The 12,023-nt window shown below is 47.4% G+C and overlaps 1 protein-coding gene across 1 annotated transcript in view; it reads right to left on the bottom strand.

Annotated features, from left to right (window-relative positions):
- Positions 1–12,023, bottom strand: part of LOC119104736 (neutral ceramidase) — a 44,939-nt gene that overhangs the window by 20,543 nt on the left and 12,373 nt on the right. The window contains exons 4-8 of the mRNA XM_037228454.1: positions 7,178–7,245; positions 5,949–6,037; positions 4,978–5,101; positions 4,243–4,370; positions 3,147–3,266 (exon numbers count right to left, since the gene is read on the bottom strand). Coding sequence (XP_037084349.1) covers positions 3,147–3,266; positions 4,243–4,370; positions 4,978–5,101; positions 5,949–6,037; positions 7,178–7,245 — 529 coding nt within the window. The remainder of the gene's footprint in view (positions 1–3,146; positions 3,267–4,242; positions 4,371–4,977; positions 5,102–5,948; positions 6,038–7,177; positions 7,246–12,023) is intronic.

Here is a 12,023-nt window from a genome sequence, read left to right as displayed (position 1 = left end):
TGGGAAAATAAGATAGTGCGTATTTTCGTGGCGACTGGTGACGCTGCCCCATCGTTCATCTCACCAACGACAAATGCTTGAACACAAACCTTCCTCGGCACTGTCATCAAAGCCACAACACATTGAGAGCCACGCGACGTGACTAGAGACACTTCATGAGTCCGAGAGGCACTGAGCTGGCAGCAATCGATTTTCAATGCACCAGGATCTTCCGCCAGTTTTGTCACGTGGGGTGCGCATGGCAAACATATACAACCGTGGGCAGCAGGCGCGGCGGGGGCGGAGACAAAGAGACAAAAAAGAGGCAGGGGGCGCGGCGGGGGCGGAGACAAAGAGACAAAAAAGAGGCGGGGGCGTGGCAAGGCAGCCGACGGGCCTAAACAGGAGTATGCCATCATTATTTTTTGTGGACATCGGCTGACACAGGATCACAAGGTCACAGGACTAGCCAAATGTACCGGTAACATGTTCGTGCTCAACTCATTGATGAGCGGGATGAGACGACGAGGCCGCATTATTTATGGTCCGTTTGTCCACAACACGCTAATTGAAAAGACCATAGGCACGGTAAAATGTTTTACGAGGCCTGCAGGACGTGCCATGTTTTATTGCTGTGTTTGATTGTTGTTGTTTCTTGTCATTTGCGTTTGTGCGTTCGCTGTTGTGTCTAGTTCTTTTCGTTTGTCTTGCTCACTACGGGAACACTCCTCACCGGTGAATATGAACGAGGACGATAGAGGGGCGGTGATGGGGTGTACGGCAGCCTGATGTTTAGCATTGATATTTTTAGCATTCAGCATTTAGAATGATATGTGCTTAGCATTGAATGTCGGTCACGCTTAGACCATTGTAAGTAAACTTCAGAATACTCCGCAGCTAAGAAACAGCCTAGCGGCTCTCCGCCGAGGAGATTTAACTGTTGGACAGGGGCCGATGTTAGCTGTTAGTGGCGCAGTCAGGAGTTCGGCTAGGAGGGGCCAAATCGGGATATTTAAGACTGCTTCATTTTAGATCCCTTTCTTTATCGCTTGTGGGATCTGTTTCTTTATGTTTTTTATGCGCATATGCTTTTATGTTTCAGAACCCCTACGAGCTTTTCACGCTGCCAAAGACGATCCCAGCGCAAAAGGCTGATCACAAGCATTTCAAGCCCAAGCTGGTGCTAATGCCACTTTCGGTCAACGTTCGCAAGCACCGGAAATACTGTCCTGCGCATTCCCCTCCGTTTCCCTAACATTGCTTCTGCCGGCCAACAAGACAACAATAGGCTTCACTGCTGAGGCATCGCTGCGTTCCTATGTTTCAGCTCCCATTCATGCGCACGCCCAGTGAAATGAATTATTTAGTGGACACGCCTTTGTAGAGTGCGCCGTTTACTGGTGCGTGGCCTCCTGGTTTATGCAGAAGTTTTCCGCGCTCAACACCCGAGGCTATTGTACGACGGGCCATCTATCATCTTGTCCTAGATGACAAATGCCACGCTTTTGCCACGGCGGCGGCCAGCCAAAAGCGCCGGCGGCGGCGGCGGCGGCCAGCCAAAATTTGGCCGGAGATCTGGCCGGAAATTTGGCCGGCGGCGGCCAGCCAAAAGCGTCTGACCGTGTCCGCTCTGATGCACTCTGGCATTCACGATGCACGGTGGGATGTGTGCTGTGGCATTGTAGGAGGTCTCGGTACAGTACCGGAGGACGCTTTTTTGGCGGTTATCTTTCTCCGTGTACAACTTTCCTGGCCATTCGCTGCTCACACGGATGCGGAAAAGCTTGGCCAGAGATTAGGTTTACGGAACTGGAAAGGATAGCACATCTCAGTTTTCAGACCCGGCTATAAGAAGTCAAAAAAATGACGATTGGATGTCGCTGTATGACACAATTGGCGCATAGCGCCGGGCCGTAGTTCAATGAAGCTTCATCCTCCTCACCCTCTGTGTTGAGCCATTCCCTTCCCCTCCCCATCCCCTCCGTTGGGCCAGCTTCGACACAGGCCACGTGACAGGTCATCTGTGCGGGCGGAGAAAGTCCAAAAACGGGTCATTATTTCCCCCAAGCTATATGGAGACGTTCTATCTCTCGTTTTGCGCGAAACCGCGCCGTACTGCTATCGTTAGAAAACGGACGCATTATTACGGGGTTTGAAAACAACGAGAATGATATCCTAGAAAAAGAACACCTACGCAGACCCACTGGGAGCTTGTCTAAATCCGAGTAACGTTAAAGAGAGTGTTCCGCATTGATGTGGGGCTCTGAACTGAAACAGCCATCCTGAGGACTTTTTAGTGCTGTTCACAATTCTGCCTGTCTAAGACCTAAGCTCCTCTAGTTTTTGAGCTCTACGCCCGCCAAAATGGGGAACGGCATACTGGGGAGAGCATTTCAAAGTCACCCAGACATTCATGACTTCGTAATAACGTCATTCAGATCCTGCCATTCCATATGTCATGCAGTGTTCACAGTAAAAAAATTGTCGAGGCGCTCATATCTGGCGTTCATGAGCGCGATTTTCAGATATAACGGCCGTCAACTGGCTCTCAATCAATGTTGTGCAATGTACAATGATGTAATCAAACCATGACGCATAAAGGATCATTTTTACTGAACAGAGAATTCCGGGGTCTAGAGCGGTCTTTTCCGCTTAAAAAGCATACAGGTACTTATTAGTGAGTTTGTTTCATTATATCTGCACTAGTAGTTATAAAGCATACCAGTAGTTACAAGTGAGCTTGTTTCATCAGATCTGACACTTGATTCAATGTCTTCAAATGTTAAACATTCCCTTTGACATTCCTTTTGGCGGCTGGCCGCTTTCTTTTGAACTTAAATGGAATTAAAATCCATCGGATCTCAGACAAAATTAAGGTCTGGCAAAAGACATTTGCAACACGAAAATGCCATTTTATCTCGTCTTATCTATTGCACATCAAGCGCTATTGCCTGATTCAGTCCGACCAGCCAATAAACAATACACATTGGTGAGACCTTGAAATCTGACTTTGACCTCTTAAAAAATATCTAACTCAGTTCCCCTCCGACCTCTAACAAGTGAAAGGCCACGCCATGGCCAGTGATAACAGCGTTGACAACTGCATGCGAATGATGTAAATTTCCCTCGAGTAGCTTTGACACAGGGACATGGCCCTGGTAGCTTACCTTGACCCAGTTCCCTTCCGGCATCTGAAAGGTGACATGTTGGTTTGACATGTCGATGTACTGGTGTATGTGGTCTACCGGTCCCGACACCCCATGGTTCGACTTGTCGAAGAACAGTCCCTGTTGAACAAAAGAGAGAGGGTACAGTTAATGCTTATGGACGCCATGGCTGACGACATCTGTCCCGTGTCGCGCTCTTATGGACGCCATGGCTGACGATACCTGTCCCTTGTCACCCCCTAGGCTAGCAGGTGCTGAGCGCACCTGATACGAATGAATGAAGAAGGGGAAGTCCGTAATACCAATGAAGTAATGCGTAGAATGAGTGAACGCAGCCGAACGAGCAGTTACTATCCTAATTAATGCATGCATCACCTTACTTACCTATCTTTTGCGTTTTTTTCAAGCGATACATTGAAACACCAGTCACCGATTGTGTTCTTTAGACGCTGACTTGCTGTAAAGAAACCCCGATTTTCGAGTGCGCCTTTTGCACAGAGCAAAAACTTGGCACGAGTTTGCGACAACACGGTATGTCACCGTGTTTAGTGATCGCCACTTTATACATTTTTGTCTCGTGAAGAGGAGCCAGAGAGATGTTTTCCAGTTGGTAGCACAGGCCGAAGCGCAGCAGGTGACTGTGACACGTTCGTCACGGGTCTCAGGCTCTGGGTGCTGGACTGGCAGTGCAGAGCAGCGCAGAAGGCGACTACAGTGGTGTCGGCACGCCTCGTTCGACCCAGGGCTGTATGACCATTGTTCAGCCGCGACTCGCTTGTCAGGTCCTATGGAGCCTTAGCAACTGAGGCCAGACATTTTTCAGCACAAGACGCTCTTTGCACATGCTAAATGAACCGAGCACTGTCTCCTGGGGTTACAACATGGACACTATGGTAAATGTTCGGCGCGCTATGAACGCTCTCGCAATACTTCAGATGACATGGGCATGGAGCGCAGTGTAAAAGACATGGACCACATCAAACTTCATTTGGCCGGCTACTGCGTGCTCTCCACCATGTCATAGTACTCACATGGGCCATGTCGTACTGCTTGTGACCGATGATCTGCGCGCTTTCCACCATGTCTCAGTACTCACATGGGCCATGTCGTACTGCTTGTGACCGATGATCTGCGTGCTCTCCACCATGTTGTTTCCTGGCCCGGAAGCGATGCACGTCTCCACGCGGCCCCCGCACGTGCTCGTGTCCGCGTCGCAAGGCAGACCTGCGACACGTGGCCACGGACTCGGATCAGCCACGCGCGCAGCTGGTCGTCTTGGAGAATGTAAGCAATGATGTTTGGGCTATCGGACGACGTAACAGTATCGCACCTAGTCAGATTTGAACCCGCCAGTCGCCGCCCGATGGAGGGCGATCGCTCAACTGACTCGGCCAGCCTCCGCACAGTTAAGGTGAGGAACTGCTTTCGGAGTGGTGCGTTAATCTGGCAAGAGAATGTGGTGGCAGGACTGGATGCATTGACGCGTGTAGAAAAATGTATTTGGGTCTGGCGTTGTATCTTTGATGGGATGGGTGCGCTTGTCGTGGACTTTGTGATGGGCGCGCTTGCATCATTCCCGCCGTCCATTGTTATCGAGGCTTGGACTACAAAGAAGGTATGCTGTTTTGCGTGATCCCGACCACGGTAGCGCAAAGGGAAAAGACACTCGCACTATCCACAAATGTCAGATATCCATCGATCCAAGCAAGCTGCAAAAAGTCACGCACGAATTCCAAGACCACACGTAGCTTCCAGAATATTCAAGAATATTCTGGCTCCTCTCTCGCTGGTGCCTGCAAAAAAGCTCGTTAGCCATGGCACATATGCAGACCTGTGTCGATGCACTTGGCTCCCCGCGTGTTCGGCGAAACGTCTCCCAGATTGGAGGAGCCGAACGCAGCCACAAACGGCCCCGTGCCAGGCAGCGCCCCGCCATTCATCATTGACTCGAACATCTGTCAGAGAGTGTACAGCGGCGCGTCAGTGCGCAGAAGCTCTCAGATACAGCGCCCGCCACCTAGCGGCGACCTCACACATTGTCTGCAGGAGCACTGGCATAAGGCGCACGGCGGCGCAAACGTAAACGGGTCAGAGCGCTGAGTGTTTGAAAGCCCAGCGGCATCGACGCGTTTTTTAAACGTAAGGGAATGCGACGCACCCCGCTGTCTCTGTGAAGTGACTGCAGAGGTCATTGAAACGTTCGGAGGTATGCCACCACCAGGATTCGAAGCCAGATCTCCCACGTATGAGCGGAAGGTGCTGACAACTCGGCTACCACGCCCCAAAACGATGCGCGTCAGCTGCAGTGATGCTAAAACAATGCACCGTGTCATAACACATCATTATTATTGGTTGAGTAGTCTGCAAACTGGGTGAATAACCCCAATAGCACCATCAAATTCACGAACAGCCTGCAAGGGTGTGTTTTACTGCGGCATAAAACCACGCGCCAAAAACACGTCGGTGTACAAAAGCGCACGGAGACGCCCAGATGCCATTCCTTAACCAGCGAACGCGGGCGAATTTCATGGTTCCTACCGGGCAGCAAAAGCGTGTGTTTGCCATAAAACCGATGCAGACTCTACGTACATAGTGGCATCATCACAGGGCGACTTATTCGTAGATTCACTCTCCAGTGGTTAGAAGGATAATTTGTCTGCGCTGCGTTCGGTTTCACATATATTACTCTACCTGAACGTCAGACTGGCACTTTGAAGCGCTGACGTTCAACAAGTGCCCACTGGACACGATGGAGAATGACCAACTGATCACTATGAACATTCCGAACACTTCGGACTGCACCTGCTCCGCGTAGCCCTTGTTGTCTCCCGAGATGTACTGGTTTGTGTTGTTCATGCTGGTGCCATGAACAGCGAACCAGTTAATCAGACCTGCGAACCGATCACTGAGTATCACTGATCACCACTTTATTCTCTGATCCTCGTCCAAAAGCCGGCACAGCCAATGCAGCGCGAAAGAACGTGATCTCTAGGGCATTTGTCCTCCACACATATCGGGGTTTTGGTACCAAGCATTCTCAGGTAGTCACGGTCACTGTAATGGCCAGATCCAAAGACAGTGCAAGCAATGAATAAGCACAGAAATGCACGAGCAATGTAAATAAATGCCGCCATTGTCGCAGTATTTTCAACACCAGCTAAAAACATGTTCGAACAGTATCATGATTTAAATATAAATATCATGGCAATCATCGAAATAATGCATGGTGGTGCATTTCTCAACTGGGGCTGAAGCAGAAAATGGGCAACATATTTTCAGTTTTGTTTCTTACATGTCAACCTTAAGATCATCGATGACGTAACAGAACATTGCATGACGACATTTGATGATGAGAGGTGAGAAGTGATACATTTAGATAAAACTGTCGATTTCAAAGACTAGTTTTGGTCCACTTGTGACGTTTCACCATGAGTCTAGCGGTGCTCTGGCAAAGCAAGAGAAATGCAAGCCCTTTCCCCTCCATTTTTCGATGAATCTGCGTTCGTGTGGCGATGTAATTATTTGACTCTATACATTTGACTCTATACATTTGACTCTATACATTTGACTCTATACATTTGTAACCACGGCAAACCGAGCTGTGGTCAAGTCACAGCCCATGGAATGTTGTGATGACTCTTGCTAAATTATGTTGGCCTGGAAGTTGTATAAGAGACGTCACATAAATAGAAACAAAATCGTCTCTCGGTTAATGCATGTTTTAAGTACGTTACATGTTATTGTTCATGCCAGAGCGATTGCGCAAGTTCCAGATAGTTCTTCTCAAAAACTGCGTTTATTCTGATACGATGTTAGCGTACTTGTCACAACTTGCAGTGGGACATGACAGGCGGTAGCCGATGAGGCGGTGGCGAATCCACGAGGCGGTGGCGAATCTGGCAGCCTCCAAGTCTTAAGCAACACTGGTCAGTTCCGGCCTTAAGGCCATCTATTTAATTTTACGACGATGACCAATAATTTCCCGTCAATGATTGCTGGTTCACATGATCACAAGCCAAGCCACTGCCTACCTTTCGGTGAGTCGTCGGCATTAAAGATCTTCAGCAGGAACATTTCTTTGTCGGTATCATACTCATACCTGAAAACAAAGGCATCAATGGCAACCGGACGGAGAATCCTGTGCACTCCTCCTCTTGCAACGGTGTTACTCAAATAAACTATGGTCACTCACCAGTTCACAAGCAACACCAAACCATGGTCGGTGGTCCACTCGCAGCCAGGTGCAGTGCTACGGAACAAGGGATGCGATGGTCTTCAATATCAATCAGATGACGTAGTTTTAAAGACAGAACATGCCGCAATGCTTTATTTTAAGCACTTGCATTCCGAATCAAACTGAAGGTTTGGGTTTGCTATATTCGAATATATCTAAATCTTTCCAATTCTCGAACCCGAAAACGACGACTCGAACCTTGAAAACAAGGATTGGAATAATAAAAATCACAATAAATCCTCAGCATGATGAATACTGACGGAAAAATTGGAAATCATTTCAATACATTTGAGCGTGTTCGATGTCGAATCAAAATCGGAATCCGAATCTAAACCCACCTCCCACAAGATTCTGAGCCCAAAATGGTGTGAATCCTCAGTTCTAGTTGTGAAACTTGGCGGGGGTTTGGATGGAAAGAACTGGATTTTATCTACTTTATCTAGATTCTGCAACTGAATTGCAGAATCTAGATAGCGCAGATAAAGTAGACAAACCTAGGATTGCGCTTAAAATACACTTTATCCAAAAGACGTTCAAAACGGAGGACCCGTACACTACGTCTGGCGTGGGGATGCGCGAGCGCCCACAGTGATATTTAAAAATTAAATCTCGTAATGAATGGCGTGCTTTCTCATTGATTCCATATGTTCAAAACGTGATAGACGTTGGTGCTTTACCATAGATAATTCTGAAGATAGTGATGGGTATTTTGGCAGACTTAGAACCGCCTGAGCCCTTACGGCAATCATTGGTGTGGAGCGCGCCCGATCACGGGCATTCCGGATCTCCAGGGATACGTTGATTTTGTTGAATCAAAACTTTTTTCCTTTATTAAGAAGTTGATACCATCGACTCACATTGAACCAGCGCGGGGTTCGGCGCAGCAGAACCGTAGTTATTGTAGTAAGGAAGGAAGGTTCTTCTGTTTCGGTGACTTTGATGTCCCAGCGCAAAGTCGAAAGACACCTGGGGCCTCCGCAGATCCTAAGACGACAGGTATGCTAGGTATTGTTCTTTCAGCATTACACATCTTTCCACATTACGTCGCTAATAGATTTTCATTTCGTTAAGGTGGTTTTTGGATCTCGGGTTGAATTGCAAATAACTACATGTTTCGAAATGCTTCCCCGCTTGTGGCTCTTTGCCAGCTTCCTTCGCGTTCTTAATAATGCTTTCATCCGAACGGGGTGGCTACGTGCGTAATCACTGTGGCACAATCATTAGCCCACATCTTCAAATCAATAACTTATCGAAACAGCTAAGCCCGATGGCCTAACAAGCTAAAAGCGCTTCCTTTACGTTACCAACTTGTCCAATTGCGGGCGTGACTCATGGGGACTCGACAACTCATCCTAGCCTTGCGCTCAATATCCAGGGAGAAGCGACCGACGGTAATTCAAGCTTCGCTGGGGGCTTTGAACTGACTTAAATGCACTATGTGGACTTCTCAGGAGTTGTAGATCCAGCATGCCAAGATGTGAGATGGAGTAATCCAGGCAGCTGAGAGGCTACCCTGATGACAGAGCCTGTTCAGACGTCACATCCTAGTAAAGGATATATGAACATCAGTTATTGATTCGTTGGATGGAATATGCATGCAGGCATCATAAATATCATGCAGACATCATAAATTACAAATGTTCTACAGTTGTACCAAGCTTTGCATTTGGCCACGCTGACTGAAAAAGAGAAAAGGACCCTTAAGTCTGTAAAATTTGCCAATAGTTGTGCAGGAGCTGAAGAACCAACCACGTCGATGACTTTAATCCATGTGCCGCAGATGACTTGTGGACTAGATGACAATCCCGTGTACAAGAAAACGTTGAAAACTGCCTTTGAACCTCTTTGAAAATGTCATTCTATGCTACCAAAATATACTACTCCACGTTAAAGTACAACGCGGAAGGCGTAGTGCGCAGCATGCCAAAAGTTAACGAGTTGGGTGACAAAAGTTGATCTCTCCGCGACTCACAGGCAGGCGCGCAGCCAGAACCGTGTCAAGGGGGGCACGGGGCTAACAAAGGGCCCCCTGTTAGCAAAAGATCCCCGCAAAAACTCGCCGGATAGGTCCATTGGTTGACGATGACATGATACACACACATAAACATACATACATATATATATATATATATATATATATATATATATATATATATATATATATATATATGTGTGTGTGTGTGTGTGTGTGTGTGTATGTGTATGTGTGTGTGTGTATGTGTGTGTGTGTGTGCGTGTGTGTGTGTGTGTGTGTGTGTGTGTGTGTGTGTGTGTGTGTGTGTGTGTGTGTGTGTGTGTGTGTGTTATAGGTTTTTGCCCTCCATAACTGGAATAGAAGCCAGACGATACAGCGGGATTAATTTTGCCCGCAGCCAATAAGCTAAAAGATCATATGTTAAGCGACTGCATGGAATAAATCGCTATCGCTCTTCATTTTAAGACGGTCCAGTGGACTCGTCTTAAACCCATAGAACTCAGAAACTTTGTTAGAATTTTGTCCTGTGTTGAACAGAGATATCAGGAACCCCACGATTCTAGACCGAAGATAAAAATGGCTGAACAATTTGCATTAACACAGTAGTAGCCAGCGGGCAATTATACGAAGCTCTGCAGGACATTCTGCGGGATCAAAATTGACATTGCCTTCGAGGCCAACAGAAAAAGAGAGCGTTTGGAACGTTTCAAATAGACGAGTTTTAAATAGTAAAAAGCTAGTTCTACCCAATTGTAGGTATTCATGGAGCGTTGACTGGTCTCGCTAGTCGCGTTCTGTATGTCGGATATATATATATATATATATATATATATATATATATATATATAATAACCAGCAATCTCGGGTGACTAGGACAGCGATAACCCGGGTTGCGCTTTCCTTAAAACCGAGCGGCGTCGGCCATTGCAAGTTACGCCAAGCGGCGGGCAACGTGCGTGCAACAACGACCATCGTAAAACAATGTTTCCGAATGTATTTCAAAACGGATTCCTGCAGTTCAAAGAGCAGAAGGGGCAGATTGCTTTTACAACGTTGAGGCTGTCCTCTGGCCAGATAAACAGAGCAACACGAAAAATAGAGATTCTACCTTTATTGTTCCAGCTGCACCACCAGATTCCAGCACTACTACGAGGTCTTGTAAAGGCCATCCGTGATTACCATCATGCCATGATGTTATTACCATTATCATGCCACGATGGGCCTCGCGGCAGGTAGCTTCTTTTTACTGCGGACAAATTCCGGGATTTGCGTAGTGAATGGCTGTGCTGTTCTGTTCATGGTTGAGGAATATGCTTTGATCGCCGCAAGTAACCTGCAAGCAGTGTGACGCTGTCACGGCTTGTTTACTTAGTAGTTATTCATTTGTACTTCACGATGGTAGCACGATTTGTCTGTTTGACGGTGTTCGCTAACCTGTTTCACGATTTATACCTTGTTAGTCTCTTCGGAATTGGTCATAACCATTCACTTTATCAGATAACCACTCCGCTGCGCCTCATAAGGCGTTTCTACCGTCTCGTTCCGCGTGCACTAGATCTGCGCGCAGTGGAACGCTCTGCAGTGCGCCCTCGCGAGATCGGATGTCGCCCGCCTGCGCCCCGTGATTTAAATAGACTGACGCATACTGCGTAGCATCAGACGAGGTCCGACCACGACCAGGGTCGCGACTCTGCACTGTTTACTCAGTGCTAGCGAGTCCGACCATCGTGTGGCCAAATATAGATGACCTTCTATTTTCAATGGACAACGAGAAGAAGAACGTGGGTCTACTAAGTGATGCGTTACAGCGATGTGTAACGATCACGCTACAGTTTTTACCTTAACGAACAACGAGAGGAAGAACGCGGATCTACCAAGTGAAGCGTTACAGCATTGCGTAACGATCACACCACAGTCCTTTCCTTAATGAACAACGAGAAGAAGTGCGCGGATCTACCAAGTGAAGCGTTACAGCAGTGTGTAACGATCACACCACAGTCCTTACTTTAATGGACAACGAGAAGAAGAACGCGGATCTACCAAGCGAAGCATTACAGCAGTGTGCAACCATCACACTCGTCTTTACTTTAATGGACAACGAGAAGAAGAACGAGGATTTACCGGGTGAAGCGTTACAGCAGTGTATAGCGATCACACTACAGTCCTTCCTTTAATATGAACGAAAAACAAGCATCAATGAGCCCGTATGAATGTGGGAACGCTAGTTGTGGAATCCCAGTAAAGTCACGTGTGCGACTCGGGATATTAGGATGAAAGCATCTTTTTCGAGAATGCCCGTATATTCTCGGTGAGCCTGTGCCTTCGTCGCCATTTGCAATGGCTGCCACCCGACCAGTTAATGAGGGGGATTTACCCCCTCAGCAAAAATTACCCGCGAATCAATACTGGGAATAAGCGAATCAACAGTCCCCACTACATGCAACGTATATGATTAATGTAAACAAGTATTCGTCGGAGAGAGACGCACTTATCCCAAGAAGCGTTTCTTTTATAGATCGATTATTGTTGCGCACAATTACTGTCTGCGAACAGAAGAGAAGGTAAAGAGGCCATGTGTCAACAACCATGACGACGTTATGGGCGAGCGCGTAACTTAGAAAAATGCAGGAATTTCACCTTGAATTGTCAAGTCATTCACGGCGCTTGC

The sequence above is a fragment of the Pollicipes pollicipes genome, unplaced genomic scaffold (genome assembly GCF_011947565.3).
Source record: "Pollicipes pollicipes isolate AB1234 unplaced genomic scaffold, Ppol_2.1 Scaffold_6052;HRSCAF=7182_pilon_pilon_pilon, whole genome shotgun sequence".
NCBI classification, from domain to species: Eukaryota; Metazoa; Arthropoda; class Thecostraca; order Pollicipedomorpha; family Pollicipedidae; genus Pollicipes; species Pollicipes pollicipes.
This window is presented reverse-complemented; position numbering and strand designations above follow the sequence as displayed.